The sequence below is a fragment of the Sarcophilus harrisii genome, chromosome 6, assembly GCF_902635505.1.
Source record: "Sarcophilus harrisii chromosome 6, mSarHar1.11, whole genome shotgun sequence".
In the NCBI taxonomy this organism is placed as follows: Eukaryota; Metazoa; Chordata; class Mammalia; order Dasyuromorphia; family Dasyuridae; genus Sarcophilus; species Sarcophilus harrisii.
The window spans coordinates 146661196-146688964 of record NC_045431.1 but is presented as its reverse complement, the minus strand read 5'-3'; the positions used below and the strand labels follow the sequence as shown (position 1 = coordinate 146688964).

Below are 27769 nucleotides of genomic sequence, written 5' to 3'. Positions count from 1 at the left end.
CTCTCTTGGGAGAGAAGTGGTGGAGAAGTTTTAGTTTGTGGGTTTGGTAGAGAGTGTTAAACTGCTTAGAGAAAAGGGGCTTTATGAGTTTGTTCACCGTAATCTCTGTTTGCAATATCAACATTTCCACAGTAACTAACTAAGCTTGATGTCCTCAGTGGACAGTCAAGGGAAAAGAAATAAATAGTAGAAATAGCTGAAGTCTCAAAGAATCTGTGTTTTATCTTAGCTGAAGATCTTCTATAAATACCTTCTTAATGACAAGTCTGAAAAGAGAATTCTGGAAAGTATATTAAAAACAAAATTTTCTAATTCTTCCAAGAATTAAAATCAAAGTAGATTAGATCATCCCCTCAGTGAGCTTTTTATAGTTTTTTCTTTTCCAGTTTTCCATACTTCATAAAAGACCTTTGTATGAAAATTACTCCAATCTTCAAGCACTTGATCCCTGTTGACATTTAAATGTTTCCTTGATACTTTACTCAGCAGCTATATACTTCTATTTTCATCGTCTATGATCACATCAATGTGGTCACTCCTTCCACTACTTTCCATCACAACTCATCTACTACTTTTCCTCCTGTGTAACTGCTGTTTATGCCTTTCCATAAATCTTCCACATATTATCTGAATTAAATGCTGGAGTCTTTCCTGCAGGTATAATTAATATTATGTGGTTTATAATTCTGCACTAAGCTAACCACTTATTATCTGTCACTTTCATTATAGGTCTGCCCCACCTCTATTTTTCATCATGCATTTCCTGGATACTATGTTTTAGGCTAATTCTTGTGTGTAAGTCATCATTGACAAAAAATTAAAAACTATACTGATTTAGATACGTTCTGTATATAAAGGATTAACAATAAGTGAATTCTGCATGGGGTACTAAAGATATAGTGGATTGATCCCTAAAGCATTTAATTGGCAGAAATATAATAGTTATTGAATTGTATTTTGAACAAGAAGGGGCATGAGAGATATGTGTCTGCACTATTCCCATTCTGTGGCATGGCAAATGGTGAAATGACCTGAATGAAATGTGAAACAGTCAGGTCTGATAGGCCAGCTAGATACTATGCATTAGCATCTGCTAAAAGGCAGGAATTACAAAGCTGAGTAGATTAAATCTTTCTGGAACTAGGGCATAGATTGTGGAGGTCCAAGTGGGAAGAAGCCTGGCTTCATTGGTGTCAAATCAGATAGCTAGATGGCTTTAGTCAACAAAAATTGTTATAAAAAGGCTAATAAGTTGGTTCCATTTTTCATCTATTGTCTTCCTTATAGGACAAAGGCAAATAATTTCTCCCCTTTTGTTTACATGTCATTAGTAAATTCCTGGTGATTCTGGTTTCTGTTATCTCTCAGAGCCTTTTACATACGCCATAGATACAAAATTAAAATAAAAATTCTCCTGGTTTATAATTTTGGAAAAATATAAAATTCTACCTCTCCAGAGAGGATATGTTAGGAATTTAACTGAGGTCTTCCCAACGTCAGGTCAGTTCCTCTAACTATGGTGCCACGCAGCCTCTAAGACATTACTAAATCTTGACTAACTTGCAAGATTTTAAAAACAAGGCCTATATTCTGTGCCTTTTATCCTCCACTGTCTGTGGACTATCTGTCCACTTTTATCCTTCATAGCTGGTTTGCAAAGCTCTCTATATTATCTCATTTTCACCTGTGAATAGGTATTCTGATATCATTTCTCCCATTTTATAATGAAACTGGGATTTAGAAGGGTTAAAGGTTTTGTTCAGAGTTAATTAATTCAATTACCTGTTGGAGGAAGAATTTGAACCCAAGTCTTTTCTGTCTTTATTCCATGCTCCTCTTTTTAAAAGCTTATTTTCTTTTCAATTCATAGAGAAAAACAAGCATTTACATAACAGGAAAATAAAAATATGATTGATTGCACATGAAACTACAAATCTACCATGTATAACTTGTTTCTTCCTCCAAATATACAACAAAGTTATCATGTAAATTTCATTTTTTCTTCCCTATCCCATCCTAGAGATGGTCACCACTAGACTTTGTATACTTACATACATACACACACATCATACATACACATACAAATAAGTATATATATTTTTGTGTATGTGTGTGTGTGTGTGGGGGTGTGTGTATGTACATATACAAATAGGTATGTGTATATGTGTCTGATTATTCTATTTATACTTTTATTTATCACTTCTTTCTCTGGATGCAGATAGCATCTTACTTCATGTATCCTTTATTTTTAATTTGTGTATTTATAATAATCAAAATGACTAAGTCATGAAAGTTGTTCTTAAAACAATATTGCTGTTACTCTATACAGGGTTGTCTTGGTTCTGCTCACTTAGGTCTTCATCATTTCTTGTAAGTCTTCTCATGTCTTTGGAAGATCATTATTTTTTATACCAAAAGAGTATTCTCCAAAACCATACACTATAACTTGTTCAATTATTCCCTAGTTGATGCAATTTGCATAGTCAATATTAAAAAATATTTGTTAAATTGAAGGTAGGATCTAAGGTGTTTATTCATCTCCAGGTGTGTCTTATTATTTTAATTATCCTATGAGAGCTAGTAGGCCTTGTGAGAATGATGTGCCACTTGTTATTACCTGTGTGATCTTCACAAGGTATAGAAACTTGACAACTCATTTTCATCTTAACATAAAATGAAGGAATTTGACCAGATGATCTCTAGGGCTCATGTTCAGCTATGATACTGCAATCCCTCAAAATCAGGGTTGCATGATGAGAAGAACTCCAAACTTGTAGTAAACAGACCAGGCTGTTATTTGACTCTAATGAGCTTAAGTTTTTCTCATCTGCTACAAGAACCATTACACACTGCCTACCTCACAGAGCTATTTGTGGGATATACTCTATAAACCTTGATGTTCTGTACAAATATAAATTGTTATTATCATAGAATGAGTTCAAGATAAATAGAACAAATCTTAGCAAATTGGAAGGTTTGTATAAAATCAATTCCATATGCAATTCTTTCCTAGTTTGTCCATAAAATTTTTTTAAGCAATCTGGAAAATGTGAAGAACAAAAGGTACCATAATGTAATGAGAGAAGAACTAGGACTTTGACTTCAAGCCCCAATTTTGTGCCTAACTTAATGTGTGATGTCGTATAAGTTGCATAACCTCTCTGAATTTCCTCAGCTATAAAATGAGAGATCTGGACCAGATAACTTCTAGATTCCTTTACAATTCTTTTGCGAAGTCTAGAATTTTAATGGGAATGTTCCATTAAAAAATTAGATTTTATTTTTAAAAAGAAATCAGTAAAATATATACATATTTCTATATATATATATGTATGTGTATATGTATTTAAATGTGTGTGTGTGTGTATTTTATAGCATATATATTCTTATGCCCTAGTTCAGGCCCTTATCTCCAGAAAGAGGCTTCTAATTTGTCTTCCTGCCTCAAGTCTGTCCCCATTCTCATCTACCACCGGCATATAATTGTCTAAAGTATTGAGTAGGACCATGTTACTCCTTCCCTTCCTCCATTCAGTTTCCCAGTTCAAGATCAAATATAAAGTCAATTGTATTGATATTTAAAGCTCTTCACAATCTGGGAACCCCTTTCTCCCTTTCTAGTCTCCTTACATTCTGTAACCTGTGATTCAGCAATACTACCCTGCCTAAGGTTGCTAGCGCCTATCTCAGCACCTTGTATTGACCTCTCCTTATACCATCTGCATTCTCTCTCCTCTCCCTCACAGTTGGAACACACCCTTCTGACCTTTACCTTTTAAAATCTCTGGATTCTTTCAAGATGGTGCTCAAATTCCACCTACTGCTTGGGGCTTTTCCAGTCCTCCCCACAACTAAAAATATTTCTTCTAAAGTTGCTTTGCATGTGTTTTCTATATGTCTTGTAGGTACCAATTTATTAATGTTGTCTCTCTATTCATGTATTCCTTGATGGCAGGGACCATTTCTGTCTCCTTTCTAGCATTTAAATGAGTTCTTCTGAATCAACAAGCTCTAACAAAAGTTGGATTTGTAATCAGGATTTGGGTTCAAATCCCAGATCTGCTGATTCTTCCTGTGATTATAGCCAAGACCAATGTCCAACTCCTCATGTTTTTGTCAAATGATTTTAAAAAATGGTCTTTTAAATTTTGCATTTTTCTAGGCAAAGGAAAAGAGTTGATTGGCAATTCTGTGTGTCGGCAAACATGTGGCAAAATTTATAATTTTAATTGGTCAAAATTAAGCTAAAGATGAAAATGTGATTACTAGTGAAGTGTGAGTTATCATAAGCACATTTATATCGGTTATATGTTTCCCATATCTGCATTATTTAGTGTATCATTTCTTATGATCCTTCTGTATACATTCCAGATATCATAAGTTTGCATACTTTATGTGGAATTCCTTTAATCAATTTAGTTATATGCTTGTATTACACTGTACCTTGTAACACTAACATTGTTCAAAAGTAGTATGTACATTTATAAAAACAAATGGAACATATATAGTTCATAAGCGATGGTAAAAAGGTTGATCCAAAAATTCCATTTCACTGTTTTTTTTTTTTTTAGTGGGTTATTTTCTTTTTCCAATTCACATTTCAGGAAGTTGTTGTTCTCTTGCATAGCTTCTCTTTCCTTTCCCCATTTTTCTTCTAGTTCTCTTTTAAGTCTCTTCTAGGAGAGCCTTTTGTATTGGGGACCAACAATTGTCTGGAGACTGTCTGCTATTAGTCTCTTCAGGGTTGAAAAGCTACTCTCTTTCTGAATAGAAACTATCAATCGTCCTTTTGATTTTTTTACTCATTTTGTTAAAGCTTGTAGGGTCTGCCTTCAAGGCCAGGAGGTTACCAGCTTCCTCTGCAGATCAGTGAAAGGTGTATAGATGGGTAGCTGTCCTGCTAGCAGGCTACAAAAAGTGGTGAGGTACTGGAGTGCTCTGGGAAAGAGTTCCCCACCTAGAAGTAACTCAGGCCTTCAGGGCCGAGCTGGGAAAGTGCCCTGCAAAGAACCCAGGGGTGTGAGATAACGACTGCCCTGGGGCTAGACACTAAGCAGTGAGAGTTTCACTACCCCAAGCCAAAGCCTGCCCTGGGACTGTGGATATTAGCAGCTGAGCAGTGAATGGTCCTGCAGGGACCAGAAGTGTTTCTGCCCTGGGAAGCACAGTCCTGCTGGAGAAGTTCTATTGCCCCAGGCCGAGCCTCCCTCTGTGCAGATTAGAGGCTTCCCTGGGCTATGCACCACTGCCCTTCAGATTTGTAACTGCCTCTCCCCACCCCCCCCCCCCCACACCCCCTCTCCACCCCCGCAAAACCCTGGAACTGCAGATGTGGCAGCAGGGCTGTGTTACGGTCTACTTGAGTCACTTCTAGGTTTGAGTGGTTATAGCCAGATCTTGTTAGGTTCTGGCGTTTTTTAAAGTACCCTCTGTTTTAGGCTTTAATTTATCTGCCAGTTTACTGCTTTGTAATCAAGGCAGAGCAGAGTTGTCTCTATAACTTCTCAAGCCACAGAGATCACTCTCGCTGCCTGCCTGCTAGTCTGTTCCTGACCCCCTCAGGACAAACCTTTCCTGGTGATCTTCCAGATTATCTTCTGCTGGTAAATTGTGTGCTTCTAATCTTCATGAATTTAAGCAGTGAAGAGCTGTTTTTGAGGCTGAATTAAATAGTTAGTTGAGGGGATGAGAGGAGCTTAGAAAGTCGTGTGTGCCTTCTCCACATCTTGGCTTTGCCTCTGGATCCAATTTTCTAAAGAAATCAAGGCCACATTTTGGCTCTGTAACATAATAGTTTCCTATATTCTATTTGAAATCTGACAGATATGCTATTGATCTTTAAAGTTAGACCTATTAATTCTTCTATCTTGCTACTCCCATAGTAGCCTTTTGCTTTACTACAGAAATAATCTTTTTATTGGGATCAGGCATCATCTCCATTCTATTTCCATTCTATAAATGTGTTTTTCATCCAATTTTACTGGCTTACATCCAATCTGCTAAATGAGTAATGTCCTCATTGACTTAAAGTTTCTGTTTCTTACCATTGGATAGAGAATTGAATAAACCTCAGAGTCAGGGACCTTTGAGTGGTCTTGCCTATGACCCACATTCTCTATGTGACCTTTGGCTAGTCTCAACCTTGGCAATACCCCCTAGGAATTCAGCTCTTAAGTTGCAGAACAGTTTTGGACCTGCATTGGTAGAAGGAGTTACCTCACTGGGTATTCCCCAAATATAGGTCTAGACCAAAATAATCATTGTTTTGATATCATCTTGGCACATAGTGCATAGTGGCAACACACTTAGCTTAATAGATTGAAATTTAGAAAGCTTTGAAAACCTTAATAAATTTAGATAGAGATTTTAATTGATTTGTGGCAGTTTTCCTATTTTTCTAAATGTTTTAGTTTTAAACATTTCTATTATTCATTCCAATGAAATATTTGTTTTGTTTTTTAAAGCCAGTAAGATTCACCATTTGAAATTATTATTGATAATTAGAAGTACTTTATCTGGGTACCTTGCACCCATTTAAAAAATATATATTTAATTATTTATTAAACTAGATTAAATGAATTTATTTAATTGTTTTAAGTATTTTAAATAATACTTTGATAACTTCATTATAATACATTTAATTCCCTTGTAATAATATGTATTTTTTATTATAGATTTTTAAAACATTCTGAGAAGGTGTTCATAGGTTTCTCCAAAACGACAAAAAGGGTTCCAGGACACAGAAACATGAAATGTGAAGGCCCCTAATTTCTAGGTTTAGATTTTTTTTGTGGTCTTTTGCTGTTCTAAAGAGATTTCCTCCTTCCCATGTCTCCTCCCCAATAGTTAATTACAACAAGAGTACTTTCTGGAAAGAAAAAAAAAAAGAGTACTTTCTACTATGACATTGTGACACTATTCCAAATATTTCCTGAATCCCCTGTCTAGATTTTATTTGTATCTTCTTATTTTCCCCATGACCAAAAGTATACATACAGATCATGCTCTAGTATCACCTTCATATCCTATTTTCAACATCTCATGGCTTTTGCCAGTTAACCAGTTATTGTTCATCTTGTAATATTGGATTAAATGGTATTGGATGCATTTTTTGGAGTTCTTTTTAATAACTCAATTGAAGGGCAGCAATAATTTTGCCATCTATTGATGGTCACTGCTTCCATGAGTCGTCCTTAAGAAGAGAGCAAGAGAAATTAATCCTTGGAAGACCTCCTAAGCCACTCTCAATCTATAATTTATGACCTTGTTTTATAAGTTAATTACTATTATTTTATTTCTAGTGTCATCGAAACTAATGCTATCATACCTTAGCTCATTGATCAGAGATTCCTTCATTCTTTTTTACACAAAATTCTCAGGGAATGATTAAATTTTTATATTATTTTTAAGTGATTAAAGATTTTTTCATAATTTGCATTTGTTTTCCCCAGAATTTTTTAAAGTACTAACACTATGATAAAATCTGAGTTGTGTAGAGAGAGTCCTGGTTTTTAGAGATTTGCCCAACTAATAACTAACATTTCCACTAAGACTTGAACTTAACACCAACAATTTATACTTTACTTGATCCTAGATATCAGCAGAGTGGAATGTCACTGTGCTTTATTCCTAACTAGACATATAAATATGATATTGTTAATACAATTTTCAAACCTTGGAAACTAAAAACATTAGTACAGAAAGCATTGGAAAACCAATAAATATATAAGATTATTTTTCTTATGTGAAAAATTCATCTGGAATTACCTTTTCAAAATTAGTAGCTTTATTATACTAAAAAAAATGTAGCATTTATAGAAAGAATGAACTGGGGGAAAATGAAAGAAGATGATTTATTGTGAAAGATTAATTTTAGAAGATTATTAAAAATTTTAGAAGTATAGCTGAGTTCAATAATTACAAGAGGATTTCCATAGCTCGTTTTACTCATTTAATTAGAATTTGTACCAATAAAATTTTATTTTTAAGGAGAAAGTTTATTGAATACCAATGTGGAATGTTATTTTATTTATCAAACAAAAAGCTAAAAAAACTAAATCAAGATTAAAATAACAACTGAACTTTTTTATTCATGTAAAAGAATCAGTTAATTTTTGGATTGTTCAATCTTCATAGGTGACATAGTCATAAAAGTAAAGTGTTGATAACAAAGGAATCAGTAAGTGTTAGATGTGGTATTAATACCCAGTGATCCCTTCATGAATAGTGAACACATTTTTCTTATAAAACTGAAGGGATCAGTAACACTGGATGAGCAAATATTGTGCATAACTTTTTAGAGATTAAAATGGCTAAGCCTTGGGTAAGTTGAGTTGTTTAAGTGGAATAGGCCAGGAGGACTTAGTAGAAGTGACATCTCTGCAGAGATAAAAGAGCTCATCTCTCTCTGTGTTTCTGTCTCTGTCTCTCCCCCTTTCTCTTTCTCTATTTTCCCCTCCATTCTGCTGTGTCTTTCTGTCTCTTTTTCTGCCACTCTCTTTCTGTGTGTGTGTCTCCCTTGCCCTCCATGTTGGCCATGTTGTTTTAGAGAGCTCAAACAGTAGGAGACATTGCTAAAGACGTACTTCCCACAGATACAAATATATGCAGTCATTTAAAGAAGAAGCAACTTCCTTGATTTAGGCTCTGGCAGCAAAAAAAAGAGAATCAGCTATGGACTCCGAGAGATATCCCTGGTAATCAAAGTAGAGCAGGTGAGGTAAGCAGATCCTGCAAGCCCCTTTGAGTAAACCTCAGAGCATAGATAATACATGCAAGGGAAAACTTTGTGAGGATTGTACTAAGAGAAAAAATACAATGGAAACCTAAAGTATTATCTCAGTGGTGAATTGCTGTGGCTACACAAATTCCATAATGTGTATCTTAGTATCATTATGTTTTTCAATTTGTGCCAGATTTTTTCATTGATATGGACAGTAATTGTGAGAGACTTTGCCTGGTTTGTGGGGGAGGATGATATTTTGTAGCTCTTGTTTTACTGTATTATATTAATAAGTAACTTTGTATTCATAATTTTGGCTCCTTCCTAGCTTTCCAGTCTTTTTACACTTTTCTCCATTCTATATACTTTGTAATCCAATGACACTGGCCTTTTGCTCTTCTCATAACCACTCTGTTTCCCAGCTTGAACATTTTCATTCTTGGAATGATTTCCTACTCATCTTGATCTTCCAGCTTCCCTATCTTCCTTCAAATCTCACTTTTTGGAAGAAACCTTTTCTAATCCTCCTAAATCTTAAGGCTTTCCCTCTAACACTACCTTAAATTCATCTTGTATATGTGTTATATATATATATATATATATATATATATATATATATCTGTTTGCATGTTGTCTCCCTCATAAGATTGAGCTCCTTGAGATTGGGAAATAGTTTTTTTGTTTGTTTGTTTGAATTTTTGATGCTTAGTATAGTGCCTGGAACACTGTAGGTGTTTAATGAATACTAATTCACTGACCCTAGAATAAAGAAGAATCTTTGTGAACTTATCATCTTGGCTAATAAAGTCTTTACAACCAAGCTTTACTCTTCTAGCTTTACCCTTTGTTATGTAATACCTATGATAGTGCTTAAGAAAAGAAAAGAAAATGAGATCTATTTAAAAAAATCTTTATTTATTTATTATTTGTATTTTGCTTTCCCAATTATAACAACCAGAGCCCTATGGCTTCATAGTAGGAATTGAATCACTGTAAACAAATGATCTGAGGAATCAATAAGGATAAAAAAACATCCAATTGATTTTCACCTGTTCCAATTGTAATAGTCTAGAGTTCTCAGGTCTCTGAGGAGCAAGGAAGGAGAGCGCAGACCACCAAATATTAGTTAACTCCCCAAACTAGAGTGTTGTAAAAGAAAGAAGCCATATCTTCTGGGCAAGCTTACCTAGGTCCTGGATATACAAAGACTAAACTGTAATACTCCTTGCCATCAAGGGACTTAGTTATCTATTTGGAGTAATAAATATATTTAAAATGTATCCAAAATAGATACTAGTCAGTTTTAGTGGAGATGTTCCTGAAAGATGGAGGGCAGGGGGAATGAGGAAATGGTGTTTGAGCAAAGTCTTGAAGGACACTAAAGATTCTAAGAGGCTAATATGAAGAGGTAGAGTATTCTACACATGGAGAGTGTCATGTATAAAGAATAATAATAAATCTCTTTTGGCTAGATCATAGAATATATAAAGAAGAGGAAAAGAATAGAAATTGGTGCCAATTTGTGAAGAGCTTTGAATGTCAAATGTAATTTATATTTGAGATAGAGAACCATTGGAATTTATAAGGAAGCAAATAGCTGAGTCAGTGAACCCTAATCCTTGGCACTAAACAACACAGTTCTAAAATGTTCTTGTACTTGTACTCCCCTAATCCATGGCACTAAACAATACAGTCCTAAAATGTTCTTTATTCACATAATTATCTGTCCAAATTATTTGCAACTGTTTCTATTTTTGCATATTTATTGCCCTATGTAAACCCCTGGTTTTTATTATAGATCAAATGGGTTTGGGTAAAATTACAAATTAAAAATGACATCATAAACTAACATCATTTTAGTTATTGGTGGAGTGAGAGAATCTTAGTAGAAAGAGACATACTGTTAAAACACACAAAAGCAAAAGAAATTTCTTCTTATGTAATTGTTGGCATTTCTATATAATCTGCACATTTTCAGTGACTAGGTGCTATCATTAGACTAGTCTAATGTTAGCACCTAGTCACTGAAAATTTTGGGTCAGGAGGTGAGAACAATAGGTTTGTGTGTGTCTGAGAAAGTCAAAGACAAACAAAGACATATGCACATACGCACACACACACACACACACACACACATACATACACACACACTGGCAACCCATGTCAGGACTTGGAATTCTCACATTAAATGATGACCAACTTTTCAATGAATGGTATTTTTCTGAGAAAGCATTCAGTAGCACTGAAATTTAGAACATAATCCATGCTTCAGAGAATCTATCAGGTGTTGGCTTAGAATCAATCATTTGTCTTAAAGTTCCTCAAACTGCTAAGAGGCTTAAGTGACTAACTTGGCAGACTCTTATGTATGTCCCTAAACAAAATTGTTCAGCCAAGATCATTAATGTCTATACTCTAAGAGTATAGAATATGAGAAATAAAGATAAGGAAAAATATTCTCTGGTTCCTAGATAGACTTATCACAGAAGTAGCAGCATCTTGGAGAGGTTAGCAGGGTAGTGCAGGTATAGGCCAAAAAAAAAAAAAAAAAAAATCAGGACACAGAGAAAAGTAACAATTGTCATAGGACTGGAAAATTGGGAGGAAAAAAAGACACAGCTACCTTTCATAGAAAAAAGAAAAATTCACATGAATCTTTACTGGCCCTGAAGTCAGGAGGACCTGAGTTCAGATCAGGCCTCAGGTACTTAACACTTCCTAGCAGTGTATTCCTGGGCAGATCACCTCACCTAAATAAAAAAATAAAATAAAATAAAATAAAATTTCTAAACAATAGGAGGCTGCTGAGAAGAGGATAATATTTTTCTTCCTTCAGTGTCTTTAAGTTTCTTTTCTATTTGAGAAGGTAATTCCTTTTGGAGATTTATTTCAATCAGAGTGATGATAAGCTCTGAGAACTAAAAGGGTTTCTGATTATGTTAAGATGATAATTGAACCAAGAAATTTAGGGAAGAAAGTAGACAACAAATCAGTTAAAATATTTTCAAGGAAGCAGTTAAGAATTTGAAGAAGAGTTCAAAGTGTAGAAATAATTTTTATCTCAATCTTCTCTACCTAGTATAACCTGGCTGAGAAGAGATTTTCATAGCTATTGCCTTAGAGATCCAAATAAAAAGATAAGAGAGAACAATTGGTTGAAAAGTTGGTTTAGGGAAAGCCAGTGAGAGGCTTTATTTATCACAATGCCTTCAGAAGATTGAAGGCTCGACTGCAGGTGGCCCTGAAGATAGATTATCTATCTGATGAGGACCACACAGAAATCTGAAAAGACAATGTGATAGAAGAAACTGAAAGGACCTCTTTTTTTCAGAGGAGAGGTTTGTTAACCGTAGAGGTTCCTGATACCTTCCTTCCCATCAATAACATGGTGAAGGAGGCCAAAAAAAAAATGTTGAAAGAACATGAATTAAAACATTCTTAATGAATGTTTTCAAGGACATTAGATAATCCTGAAAAGAGTTGGAGATAACAGGAGTTAACAAAAAGAGTTTTGAGTATAAGGAGGCAGCAAAAAAGCAATGCTAGAAGGGGAGTTAGGGGAGGGGGAATACAGAAAGGGCAAGTTCAGCTCAGAATGACACAACTACATACATAGAAGGTATCAGCAATTTCATACCCTCAGAGGCATTAGTTAACTTTCCACATGTGCCCTCATCAAGCATTTTGAATATACTTCACATGTATATGGCCAAATATTTCCCATATTCCCACTTAATTCTTAAAGATATACATTCTTCCAATTAGTATGTGAATACTTATTATAAAGTAAATTCAACATTTATAGGAGACTGGCTGTTACACTAATTGTAATAGTTTGATTAAAAGCAATCTATTGATATAAATAGTATATATGGTCTGTCATACTGATGAATAATAAACCATTAGGGACTTGTGAACCATAACTTTGAGAGGATCTTAATACACATAAAAACTTGAACCAGCAATGGCTTCACTGGGGGTCAAAAGTGAGGTTGTCCTGAGGAGTTATATATATAGGATGTTCCAAAAATCTTAATGCAATTTTATGTTTTAACAGCTTAGAAAACTTTGTTGTTATTCAGTTGATTTAGTTATGTTGATGTGAATCCATTGGAGTTTTCTTCACAAATATATTAGAATGGTTTTCAATTTTCTTCTCCAGATTTTTACAGATGAGGAAACTAAGGCAAAGTGAATTGACCACAGTCCACAGCTAGTATAGGGTCAAATTTAAACTTGGGTCTTTCCATCTTCAAACCCAGAATTCTATCCACTTGCCATCTTGTCGTTTCAATTTAAAAGTACACTGGGACCTTTGGAATAGACTGTATATGTTGAAAAATTGGAGTGAGGGGGGAAAAAAATAGAGGAAAAAAGAAAGGACTCACTTGCAAAGAACAAGTCTTTGCTTGCCCATGTGGTATGCGTGAAGATACATAAATTAAAAACTAAAAAGACAAACCAAACTTTAATAGTCAAAGTTATGATTTTTTTTTTAAATAGAGCTGTTATCTTGTTTTCCAATTAGCCTCTTTTTGTGTTGACAAAGTACATTTAATCTTTTTTTTTTTTTAAGTGTCTTTCTTTCATAGAATCTGAGATTCATGGGAACCATAGTGGTTAACTACTATGACCTGCCACAATTTTGATCTAGTACTGATTTTTTTTGTCTAGTAACAATTAGAACATATGGTAGTTCACCCTTTGCTGGTGCACCTGGTATGCATAAATGTACCTTCTTTACATTCATGTACTCAAAATAAAAAAAAGAAAGAAAGAAAGAAAAAGAAAAAGAAATGAAGGATCAATTTTAAATATGCATAAATACAGGGATTGGGAATTCAATGTAATGGTTTTTAGTCATCTACCAGAGTTCTTTTTCTGGGCATAGCTAGTTCAGTTCATTACTGCTCCATTAGAAATGATTTGGTTGATCTCGGTGCTGAGGAGGGCCTGATCCATCAGAACTGGTCATCATATAGTATTGTTGTTGAAGTATATAATGGTCTCCTGGTCCTGCTCATTTCACTCAGCATCAGTTCATGTAAGTCTCTCCAGGCCTTTCTGAAATTATCCTGTTGGTCATTTCTTACAGAACAGTAATATTCCATAATTTTTATATACCACAATTTATTCAACCATTCTCTGAGATTATATTTGAAAGGATCTTAGAAGACAACCTAGAAAACTGGAATTTTGATTATAAGATCCCTTGCAAATGAATATCCAGCTTCTTCTTGAATCCCTCCAAAAAGAGGATACTAGTGGTAAGATGGGAGCACCAAGCCCCAAAGAGAGTAGAACAATGACATCAATTAAAAGTGTAGGTAACTTTGTACTCTAACAGGCATGAGCTCTGCAGCACATTCCAAGGTTATGCATCACTTTACATGTGGATGACCATGTATGCATGTGCCATACATTAGTCCTATTAAGGACTTATAATGTAGATATTTGTTGTGGAGGAAGTTTAAGCTTTATAGGAGATTAGAATGCAGAATTTTAATCCTTTTAATGACAGGAGGTAAAGAAGGCTTCTAGCTGATTTAGTCCCCTGAGCTGAACTTTTAGGAAAATATGGTTAGGGTTCATCCACCATAGATAGACATAGACAGAGGTTCATCATTGACAAAAGCAACCTAATCAATGAAATTACAGATCCATTTGAGAGTTTTTAAATGTGTATTCCCAACATTTGCTTTTAATAGCATAGATCTATTTAATATGTATAACATGCTCTCTGGATCATGTTTACAAAATTAGTTGTCTAAACATTTACAAGTTTTCATTGTTATTATGTTAATTCACATATATAATAAAGAAAGGAAAATGAGAAAGAAAGAAGAGGAGAGGAAAGGGAAATAAGTTTCCAATTATTTAGCATGTTTTTAGAAATTAAGGTATTGACATTTTCTAGATTATTCTGTTAGGTATCAAAATATGCTTATTTTAATCATTTTTTTTTATAACAGGTGACTCCATTTTAATTCTATAATGTGATTTCATGTGTGATATATATGAAATGGGATAACTGGGTGACAGTGTATAATCAGGCTTCACTTCTAAGAATAACTGGGTACAAGTCCAACTAATGACATAAACTTTACATTTTTTTACAAAAACATAAACATTACAGAGAAGGTGCCACCTGCATTGGTAGAGGGCTTTCCTCACTTGGGATTTCTAGGAATTTGATATATTAAGGAATTCACAAATCCAACATTGTCATGTTTTAGTGACTGTGTGTGTGTGTGTGTGTGTGTGTGTGTGTGTGTTGCATGTGTTCACATGCATAGGTGGAAAGACAGAGAGAGAAGATTATACAAAATAAGTATTGTAACTAATGGACATAAACATTTTCAACATAATTTAAATGTGTCAATAAATGAATAAATTATCTTTCTTAATACCAAAAGTACTCAACATAAAATTGTATTTTTAACAGCTCTAATCAGTCCCCAGGAGTATATAGGAGAGCAACTTTAAATGAATGAAAAAACTCTATGTAAGACCATGATACACTGAATTGTGATTAAATTAAGCAGTGAGGAAATCTGATTATATTTGTAAAATTGTTCAATGTGTTTTTTATTATCAATATCTATTTACTAAATGAATTAATTGGTCTCCCTCTCCTGAGCTATAACAGAGCTTTCCCTCATGGACATTTCTTCATTTTATACTATACATTATTATATATGTAGCTATTAGTCTTGTCTTTCCCAACTAGCTTTTAAGTTTAGTGGATTATTAGACTATGTCCTATCATTTAGTAGAACTTGAACCTGGGCTAAATCCATGATAGGTACCCAAATATTTGTTGAATAAATGATTACTCTCAAAATAAATGTGTATCCCTAAGGTGTTTCCTAATGATGTTTGGAAATCAGTGCTTTAAATAAATAAGAACTTATTTGTTCAAGAGCAAATTGATTCTAGAATCAAATGGAAAACTAAGAAAAGAAACCATAATATATACATGTGCTTGCATATACCACATATATATTTTATATATGCATACATTTACAAATATATATGTATATATACACACACACACACACAAATATTTCTCTTTTTCTCTCCAATGCATAATGTATATAATAAAATATATAAATGCAATTATATAAACATTTATATTATATTATTATCTTAGAATATTGTAAATATAATACACTTATACATTAAGGAAAAAGACCCATTTTTCCCAAATCAGGGCCATATCTTGCCATCTTGCTCGGACAAAGGATAGTAAGATATGTTTAATGTTTGCATTGTTTAGAAACTGTTAATTGATTTCATCTTCTCCTGTTTGTCAGTATATGTCATGATTGGCTTAGGAATTTACATATATTATTTTATTATGTAATTAAATATAACACACTAATCATAAATATATTAATGTTACATATCATATTGTATAATAGATTATATGTGTGTGTGCATATTTTCTGGCTCAGGACCAAACTGTTGTAAAATGAATCAAATGTTAAATTATCTTATTACCTCATTTTACAGATGACAAAATTGAGGGATGTGTATGTGTGTGTCTCTGTTTGTGTTTATCCCACAGTGATATGGGAGTGATGAGATTAATAAAAGTATTCATTATTGAAACAGCAGTGACTACTAGAAATTATTTAATATGACTAGCAAAGAATTCTTTCTTCATTTTGGAGTGTTTGGGGTTATTATGCTCTTGTTTTGCTTTTGAAGATTTTACATTTTTTTATTGTTTGTTTTTGTTTTTAATATGCAACTGTGGCATTTTGTCTTTAGTTCAAAGTTGTGGAATATAATGATTTACTGCAAAAGTCTGGTCATCTCAAGTTATAAATTGAATCATGTCATAGGAAATAATATCCCAAGAGATACAGGATCTCATTTCCATTTATTGTATCTTGTTGCTTTTATATCATTAAGCTGGTTCCATAATTGCAGTGTGCCTGAAAATCACAGAGATTATTTCTGATCACAGAGTTACTATAGACTAAGGAAAAAGGCCTTAATTTCCCATTTTCTCAAATGGACTATAACATACCATCATGTTTTGACAAAGGACAGTAAGATATGATTAATGTTTACATTATTTTGAAGCTGTTAGTTGGTTATAATTGTGTTGCATTGGCTCTCGGATCATATCATAATTGTGTATTAGTGGTATAAATGGTTTAAATCATATTTCTGAGAATAAAAGAGATTTGCAGTGTTCATATTCCTGGACATTCATAGAATAAATGAGCTGTACATTGAAATATAAAAGCAAAATTTGTGAGGAGCAATTAATTTTAAGGTGTAAGCAATTAATTTTAAATTTTAGCTTCTTCTTGGACTTAAGAAAAGGAAATGGGTAAGGAGATTTTCCAGGGTCCTCCAAGCTTGCATTTCTTTATAAATAAGGAATAGGAGAAAACCAGAATTCTCTCTCTCTCTCTCTTTTCTTCCTTATATTCTTACACTTTTTAATTCAAGGAAGTAAATTTTAAGAGTGAGATTTTAAAAGCATGTTGAATATTTATACCACTAGTTACTATAAACTGCTTGATTAAATACATCATTTAAAAATGAAAACTCTTTATGTAGTGTCAAAGAAAGGGGTGGTGTATATGAAAGTAGGTTGTTTTCAGTTATGGCTGACACTTTGTGACCCCATGGATAGTCCATGTTTTTTTGTTTCTCCCCCACCCCCCCACCCCCAGCAAAGATATTAGAGTGCTTCACTATTTCCTTCTCCAGCAGTTTTAGGCAGAGATTTAGTGAATTTCCTAGAGTCACACAGCTAGTAAATGTCTGAAGATGGATTTGAATACAGGTCTCTCTAACTTCATGCCCAGCACTCTATCCACTGAGTTTTCTAGCTACTTCATGACACTGAGTAATGTTTAGAATAGTATCAAAAGGTAAATAGCATAATAATATCAAACTAGCATAACATATATATCTCTATAGATAGATATATCCTTAATTTCAATAATCCAATTTCATGAAAACCTGATGCTAGAACATGGAGAAGAGGCATTTACTTCCATAGAAACAATGTTATTATTGAGTAATGAACTGAGATAAGGCAATTAAAGCACTCTTGTAACATCAATGAGCTATAGAAAAGCAAGTTATGATGATTACATGAAGATTGTAACAATGTGTCAATTAATTACATTATTCATGTATTCCATTAAAACAGTAATAGCATAATTTATTTATATATTATTTCTACCTAATATCATGGTAATAATAAATTATAATTATAATTACTACCAAGAGAAGATGTTATAATTACTATTATTTTGATATTAGGTAAAATTGGTTTCCAATGTATTAAATAAACCATGAATTGTCATTATGTGAACTGGTTCCTATTGTCAAGATTTATCCATCATTATGGTCTTGTGTTTTGTTTTGTTTTGTTTTTAATGAGACATATAGGGTATATTCATTAGTTTCCAGAATGCCTGAAATTATGTTTTTCAGTTTTAAATGTATATAATGGATAAGAATATTTCTAACAGCATGCTAACATTAAAAGATTTCATTTAGTTTCAGCTATCTTTAGCAAGCTTAGAATTGTTTCCCAAGCTTAGAATTGACAAGTCTGAGATTGTAGGCTTGGGTACAGAACACATTTGATGATGTATTTGCATCACATTCCAAGAAACTTAATGCCAGTTTTCTCTGAGGTACAGTGTAAGGCCAGAACACATTTACATGACTATAATACTACAAGGGCATGAATAATACCTTAGAAATAAAACATTTCTTCTCATATTGTCTTCAATATCTGAACAGCATTTTCTATCATTTTCTTTTATGGAATAATATTCTCTTACCATCTAACAGATTGCCAAATTTTTTCAAACTATCTCCACAGAATTTCTTGCATCCATCTGAATTCCCCCAATCACAAACATGCTCTAGTCCCGGACCTCATCATTTCATGGTTGGACTACTACAATAATATTCTATTTGGCCTCCCTGACTCTACTCTGTCTCTTTTACAATTCATTTACCTTGGAGAAGCCAAAATAACAAAACACACATCTGCATATGATACCCTCTTGCTCAAAATTCACTAATTATGCCTTTCTTGCCTCTAGAATAAAATGCAAATTCCTCAAACTAAAATTTATATCCTTCTGCAACCTTTCTGGTCTGATTACATATTAATTCCTTATCATGTACTCATTTCTCACTAGCCTCATTGTTCAGTTTGATTCCACCATAATGCTCCCCACCTCATCACCCTGAAACTCCTCTTTACTGATTTTTCTTCAATTTTCATGTTTATATTTCATCAGTACCATCATCTGTTTCTGCTCCCTGATTGGACAGCTTGTGGGCAGAACAAAAACTTCTCCCAAAAGTCTCTGCTCCTGTTGTAATCTCCTTGTCAAAATGATCTACTCTGGAGTAAATTCCCTTCTCACCTTTGCATCTTCAAATCCCTAGATTCCTTCAAAGCTCAATTTAAGTATTTCTTCATATGTAAGCTTTCTTGATTGCCCCACTTCTCCGAATATGTTCCCTTTTAAAATGACTTTGTGTTCCTTAATATAGATTTTATATTCATTTACATATGCACATGTTTCTTCCAAGTAGAACGTTACCTTTTTTTTAATTGTTATATTATGCATTATATACATTTATAACTGAAAGTTATAATTTCATGCATTCTGAAAATTAATTAGCACATTGTCAATAAGTTCCTACAGGTCAAGAATAAATGTCTTTGTATATGTAGGAATTATTTTAATTTTGGGTAAGGAGTGATTGAATTGAACATAATTGAATCAAGTTATAATATGGCATTTATGTTAGTACTATATGCTCTTATAGCATGAGCTTCTTCCAGTTAACACAGAAATGTAAATTATAGTGCCTAATCCATGGTCATCTGTGTAAATTAAATACTTTCTTAGGATTTTTTTTTAATAATTGTATATCACTTCTATTTTTAAAGAGGTCTCATAATTCTTTTGTCCATCAATCATTAAGCTTTTATTAAATACTTGCTGTGTGCCTTACATTGTGCTGGATGGTAGTGATACAAAAAAAAAAAAAAAAGCAATCTGCTCTCAATGTGAATTATATCCTATGACATAAAACAACATGTGCATGGATGAGTAAATGCATGATATATGCAATGTAATTGCAAAGTGATTTAAGGCTTGAGGTGAAGTGTCACTTAGGCACCTGAGAGGGTAACTAAAGGTGAGAATGTGACACAAGCCCAATTTTGAAGGGAACTAGATTCCAAGGGGCAGAGAGAAGGTGGGTTGAATTCTAGGAATGAAGGAGAGCCTGGACAAGAATGTGGAAACCAGAGAGGGAATAGAGCATGAGAAGAACATCAAGGAATTCAGTTTATCTGGAATATTGAATGTTGTAAACTATTCATTCTTCCTAGCTTGTTTCATCAGTGAATTTAAATTAACTTGTCCGCATAAAAGTTCCTTTTGATATTGGAGTCCACACATTAAATATTCTGGTTTTCATGTAGATGAATGGATATTAACAAGTGGTTGTATCTGTCTCTTTCAGTTTGTGGGGACATCCATGGACAATTCTTTGATTTGATGAAGCTTTTTGAAGTGGGAGGCTCTCCGGCCAACACACGATACCTCTTCTTGGGGGACTATGTGGACAGAGGGTACTTCAGTATTGAAGTAAGTTCCAGTTATCATTGTTCCTTTGACTAGAGAACTGGCAGCACTACCCATAGCAAGACAAGGGAGGGATCCTCACCTCACCTAATGTTCACTTAACCTTGAAATGATAGGTTTTCATGGTAAGCCTTCTTTCCCTTTGGCATTCTTTCTAAAGAGCTACTGAGAAAGGAGATTTATCTCAACTTTCCTGCAGATCTCCACCTCAACTGGTTCCCTAATGTAAAAACACATTAAAGGAAGGGCAGAAGACATTCCTCCTTTGTTATAAATACATTCTCAAATTTACTTAAAGAGTAATTTGCTTCTCAATAAGTTATTTTTTTTTCTATTCTTACTTTACATATAATTGGAAGTCTCAATATTACAATATTATATTGTATAAAATATATATGTAAATTATATCAGAATATATGTTATATATAATAAATGTAATATACAATAATAATGTAATTACTAAAGTAATTATATTTAATATTATTCTCTTTGCAATGACTCTATCTTAAAGTTTTGTTTATCCTTATATGAGTATTTTGTCAGTCAATATTTATTAAGCTTCTACTATGTGTCAGGTACTGTGCTAAGACAATGGATATACAAAATGAGGCAAAAAGCAATCCCTGGCCTAAAGGAGCATATAATGCAATAGAAAAGCTCACAATTCAAGTCTCTCATACAATCTCTCAGCTTTTGCTCTTTTATTTTCATTTGCCTTCATTCAGCAGTCGTGCTTCAGTGAGTAGTTTACCTCCTCCATCCATATCCTAAGTATGCAATAGTTTACAGAAGTCATGAATTTCTGTTAAATGAAATAATATAGTACTGGAAAGACAGTCACGACCTTGGTTTAAGTGCTATCTCTGATGCTTACTACCTGTGTAACACTAGGCAAATCATAAAGACTTCTTTGACTTCAGTTTCTTCATCTGTAAAATAAAAGGATTCCATAAAATGTTGTCTGTCAGCCCTTCTAGCTGTTGATTAGCCATGTTTGGTAAAGTAATTATAAGTCCTAAAGTATGTCAATTTTGGGTCAATAGGCCATCTTAATGCACTAAAAAGAGTGCAATTATACATGTGTTTACATTTTACAGTTTATATATTTTTTTTTACAGTTTATAATTGATGTATTTTTGTCTTTAGGAGTATTTGTTAATAAACAGAGGTATGAAACTCACTCCTAGGTAGTAAGCAGTCCAAATAACTTCCAGTGGAACAAAACTAGATCAAAATATAATTGGGAAATCTTAGCAAAAAAAAAAATTCCAAGACAATATAGATAATATTAATTTACAGTCAACTATGTCAAATGTCAAAATGCAGAGACGGGGATTTATTTCTATTTCAGTTTGATAACACAGGACTAGAGTATTAAAAAAATGCACTAAAATGAAATATTTTAACTACTTTTGAAGACAGATCCCTACCTAATGATCCTTGATTGAATAGTAATGTGTCAGGGAATACTTTATTTGAAATCATTTGAATATAAGGCATCTTTAAAGTTAATATCAATTCAAGCTTATTACATACCTTTATATAAGTTCTACCATAAAACATTAATTTTCTTTTAAAAAAAGATATTTTTCACTAGGAGTAAAAATTAATTTATACTAGTATTACACTTTTACTATGTTGTTGTTGTTAGGAGTCTTCATTTATTCATTCTTTGTTGTTTGTTCAAAATCTCATTTGGAGGTCACATCTTCTTAACTGGGATATTAGGGTACTTAGAAGAAATAAATAATTATAATAGAAAAAAACTGAAACAATATTATTCTATTCACTCAGTTAAGCAATTAGTTGAAACAGCTACTGTGTACAAGGTATTGTGCAAGGAATTGTGGTGTTGGAGTAGTACAATGAAATAGAACATGTGATATCTTCAGGAATGTACAGGTTGATGGAGAGACAAAGCATTTTAAGGGAAAGTTAAGTAATTCTATTATTTGTTTCTAATGGGTGGAACCAACAAGTTTTCATGCTCTTAAGTGAAACTGGTATGCTAAGCATGCAAGATTTTGATGTGAAAATATCATTTTATTAATACCTTTGTAGAGTTTTTACAAATTACTTTTTAAAAATTAATTAGCATTTCTTCCCCCTCCCCTCCTCCTTCAATTGAAAAAAGAAAAAGAAAACTCTTTTAAGAAATATACATAGTCAAGAAAAACAAATTCCCACATTAAAAAAAAAAATATATCCATGGGTTTTAAGTGAGGAGATAAGTATACTGCCCTATGGAGAAAGCTGGAAGAGGCCTAGATGAGATTTATATGGACTATTGCTTTTCAGCTCCAATTCTGTCACCTTCAAATTTATTTGGCCCTGAGAAAATCTTTCTGAGCCTCAGTTTATTCATCTGAAAAGCAAAGAACTAGATTAGAAGTGTTGGCTGTTCTCTGAAACATACCTTCAGGGCCTGAATGAATCTTCTCCTTTATCAGAGATGGAATGTAGACTTTCTGAGGAAATTCTAATCATCTTGAACTTGGCTTTCCCTTTCTAGAAAACTAATCCCCAGTTAGCTAGCATAGAATTAAGCCCTACCACAGAGCAAAAACTACCAGAGGAAGGTTCACAATCAATCAACAAGCATTCATTAAAACCCTGCTTTGTACTAAAACCTGTGCTAGACATTAGGGATAAAAAGAAAAATAATAAAATTAACATCCATTCTAAAGGTGCTACCAATATGCAGAAAGACACTTTCTTCCAGCTGTCTGATTATCAGTACATTTAAGAACGTTATGGACACATTTTCCCCTTGGCAGGAGGAAAGGCACTAAAACATTCCTACAGTGCCTCATATTGACATAAAAAAGGCTAATATTATCTGTGGTTTTTATATTCTTATTTATTTCATTAAATATTTCCCAGTTACATTTTAATCTGGTTTGGATCACACTTGGGAATGTTGTGGGCTGCTTATAGCCAGTGTGCATTGCATTCAACATGTCATTTCCAGTACTCGGAGTCTTACCTGAGTCTTATTCTTAATTTTGTTGAGCAACCTAAACTGTTTAAAAGAATGTAAATTAGCTCATTGACTTATTTGCCATCAGCAGCATTTCTTCCTTAAATATCTCTGCTAACACCTGATACATGATACAATGATAATAATAAGAGCACAACCCAATTATGACCAGCTCTCTCTGTATGTATATTATACATATGTGTTTGCCTATATATGTAAAACATACACATATGTATATATAGCTTATATGCAGTAAGTATTCTCTCTATTTCTTTCCCTCTCTGTATGTATATATATATATATATATATATGTGTGTGTGTGTGTGTGTGTGTGTGTGCAACATATGCAACAACCATTTACAATATGCTTACTTTAACTTGTACTAGTTTTAGGATTTTTTTATAGTGTTGAGAGATTGTTGTGTCACAATTCCCTTTTGATGTCCTGACCTAGTTTCCCCATTGTCCTATTTACTCTGCCTCAGGTTATAACCTCTCCCTCTTAATGTTTGATGAGATAAAGGTCTACCTCAGTTGCTTTGCCCCAAAATCCCAGGCTATAATCATTCCCTCTTAAATGGTTGATGAGATAAAGGTTTTATATCTTTAAGTTATAATCATTCCTTCTTAATGTTTGACAGGATAAAGGTTTATCCGTGTTAGATGTCATTAGAATATCAGTAACCTGCCTCCATTGTGTCATCCTAGGGTCTCTCCCCACCTCCATTAGGTTATCCTCCATCTAGGTACCTCCCCCATTATGTCAGTGTTCTTGTTATCCTATAAAAAAAAGGGTTGGACTCTTTGAGATGATAGTCTTGTCCAGCCCTGAGACCAAACATAGATCCATTGGTCCCAGTATATCTCTCCATTTAATAAACTTGAATTGGTCTCTAATCTCTGTCTTGCTGAGTTTCTTCTGCATTACATTTTGGAGGCCCCAGCGAGATATCGGGAACTGAGAATGGGACTAAAGGTTAGAGACATTTCAAGTCTCCACTTTGGGCCTGGGGAAACAGTTGGGGATCTGGGTTTTTCTCTTTCTTGGAAAAGGCTAGCCCTCTGGATTCCTCCAGAGGCTCCAGGAAGAGCCAGCTGGGGCCACACCTGACAGTGGATACTTTAGATTCGTCCAGGAGAGAGTAAGTGTTAGCACCTGGATTCTCAGAATATTAGAATATACTTGCTTGTGCTAGCACCTGCATGCAGTTGGCATTACCTGAGTGTCTCCTAAGACACATTTGGTTCTGTGTGCCAGTTGCACAACTCTGGACATTCCAGAGTATAAATCTGGGTGTCTTTTAAAGACACCATTTGGCTTAGCCTTGTGTGTGTCTAACCAGATGTCGTTGTCACTGTTGGGGTGTCCTTGAGACGCCATTGCTTGGTTCTTGATTAGTGTCTAACTGGACGCGGTTGTCACTATTGGAGTGTCCTTTTAAAAGCACCATTTGGCTTGATTCTTGATTAGTGTATAACCAGACGCCATTGTCACTATTGGGGTGTCCTTTTTGAGACACCATTTAGCTTGGTTGATTAGTGTCTAAACGGACGCGGTTATCACTATTGGGTGTCCTTTGAAGACGCCAATTGGCTTGGTTTTAATGTTAGTGTCCTACTGAATGTTGTAATTGTGTAGTCTTAAGTGTGATCAGTGTTCTGTATGTCTTGTTTGTTATTTCTCCATTTGGATTATGGGAGGGAAGACTGGAGCAGACAACTTCCCTTGGGGCTATTCTTTCCAGATAGCCCCTGGTCTGTGTTAAATGTTAAATGGCTGCTGGACAGTCTATTGTCTGTGTTAAATGGCTGCTGGACAGTCTAGTTGTGCTCTGTGTTCTGTGTAATTTGTTTGTTTTGTTAATTTAAGAGCCCTGCTAAATTTAAAAACAATGATCAAGTTTGGGAATTGGTTACTTCAATACTGAACTCCAGCTGGAGAAAACATTTGATTAGGAATTTAAAGATGATTTTAAATTTGAGAAATTTTACTGTTACCTATTCAGGCTAGACTTAGTTAACTTTAAGTATAAGATCTTAAAAGAACAATAGCTTGTTAAAGAAGTTCTGTTAACTTGTCTGAAAGAAGTCATGTGCCTCTAATTAGGTAAAATATGTAACAAAAAGAATCTGACTTTTCTGAAAGCTTCAACTTTGGCCAAGTTGGAGCTTAGGAGGAGTCCACTGGGAATAATGGCCACATGGGGCCAGAAGAAGAGAAAGAAACTACTGTTTCATTATTTGAAATGAGATAGGAAAAGCAGTTTTATATCATTGGGAATTTAAAGCTGTTTGTTACCTATATTATAACATTGTAAATTATGCTTTAAATCCAGCTCTGCTGGACATGTGGGTTTTATGGAATTCCCCCACCCACCCACTGATTTCTGCTACTTTAAACGTTGGGTGGGGTAGGGATTTTTTGTAAAGATTTAAACTCACCCCCCACTGCTGTTACTTCAGCTATTGGAGCATTTAGTTAGCTTGGAGTGAAGTTTAATTCGACTCCTTCTAAACTGTTCCAGACATTTTTTTTTTTAAGTTGTAGCTACCTGGTTCTTAGCTAAAAGCAGCAAACTGATTTGTATAAATATAAGGTAATGGTAAATATCTGTTTAGGATTTGTTATTGGAGGTAAAATTTCTTGGGTTTGTAGTTAATATGTCACTGCATTTTTTTCCCCTCCTTTAACTGATTTCTATAATCAAAGCAATGGTCAATAAGAATTGTTAATGCAATTTCATTATGTCATACCTTGCTGTTTCCATTCTGGTTATTTGTAATCATTATATCCTAACTACTTGAGCAAATAAGTATTTAGTCTGGTCATCTATCGGTTACTAAATATTGTGTCTGGATATTCAAGTTTTTTGTTTTGTTTTATTTTGTTTTTTTATTAAAGTTTATAACTAATGAGAGGCCACATCTTGTGGCAGTCCTTGTGGACCAGTCTTTCTACCTCAGACTGTTCTAACTTTTCTTTGTTAGATTTGTTTTTGTTTCTAGATTTGGTTAAATTACAGATATACTGGCTTGCTTCTGGAACCTAGATCAAGCTTTGATTGTCAACACACCACACTACACCCATTCCCGTCCCTGGACTGAGCATCTTCACCCATTTTCAGCAGGAAGCCGCTTTTGAGAACTATCGCCCCTTTTCCTGATGTAATTTGGACTGATATGGGGGAGTGGGAAAGTGGTTGACTTGTTAGAATTTTGACTGTATTACTGTGTTTAAGACTTGGGATGAAAATTGTTAAATTTGCGTAACTATTGCTGTTATGTTTGAGGGACTTTTAGTTTGTTATGTATATGCATATGTCTATGATTTATTTATATGTGGGATGGCTATTTGATAATTCCTTTCCAGAAAAAAAAAAAGGGAGGAAGAAATAGGAAATTGGGGAAACTGGTGTATTTTCTTAGGTACTTCTGCCCTACCCCCTATCTTACTAGTTCAGATTTAATTGGAAGTCCTTTATTCCTTGCTTAAATTTATTAGACTATGATTTGCTGGTTGTGCTTTAACTTTGAAATCCCTTATTCTGTTGGAATTGCCCTGGCAGACTCAGTTTTGGGATTATTTTTTAGAAACAACCAGAAATTGGATACCTGTCTTGGAACTGGCAGTCTCTGATCTGTTCTCCTCTCCTGTTACCCCAGATATTTAATTAGTATTTCAGCATACTTAAAAGGACCTTGTTGTTGATATCGGGCCTCTAAAAAAGTTTGGGGTTTGTCTGCCTTGGTCTAACTGTGCATAATCTGCTCAGAAATCTGATCCTTTCTGCAGCCTTGTTTGTTCCTCTGGGCAGGGACAGGTGGAGCTACTCCAAGCCTCACCCTACTCTCCTGGAGCAGGTTGCTCCTCTGAATGGGTAGCACAACTTATCTTGAGCTCTGCTACTCTGTAAGCAGAGGCCAAGTCATGCACAAATGACCACAGACCTAACTGTCCATATGCTCCCCAATTGCAAAGGATTTGACATGATTGAAATAAGGAACTTTGTGTATTGCTGATTAACTCTGGGATTATCAGGGAGAGAGTTGACCTTGCCATAAATCCTTGCATTGTTCTAGCTTTACTTTGATTTTTATTTGGTCTATTTATTCACATAAGGTTGTTCAAAATTATGGTGCTAAGACCTTCTAGAGGAAGGTAATTCAAAGATTTGAATAGTTACAAGAGACAGTATGGAATGTTGTGCCACAATTCCCTTTTGATGTCCTGACCTAGTTTCCCCCTTGTCCTATTTACTCTGCCTCAGGTTATTAACCTTTCTCTCTTAATGTTTAATGAGATAAAGGTCTACCTCAGTTGCTCTGTCTCAAAACCCCAGACTATAATCATTCCCTCTTAAATGGTTAATGAGATAAAAGTTTTATATCTTTAGGTTATAGACATTCCTT

At 34.1% G+C, this 27769-nt stretch overlaps 1 protein-coding gene across 2 annotated transcripts in view; it reads left to right on the top strand.

The window, feature by feature from the left end:
• Nucleotides 1-27769, top strand: part of PPP3CA (protein phosphatase 3 catalytic subunit alpha) — a 359353-nt gene that overhangs the window by 245512 nt on the left and 86072 nt on the right. For both annotated transcript variants that reach the window (XM_031941911.1, XM_031941910.1), the window contains exon 3: nucleotides 20258-20382. In XM_031941911.1, coding sequence (XP_031797771.1) covers nucleotides 20258-20382 — 125 coding nt within the window. The remainder of the gene's footprint in view (nucleotides 1-20257; nucleotides 20383-27769) is intronic.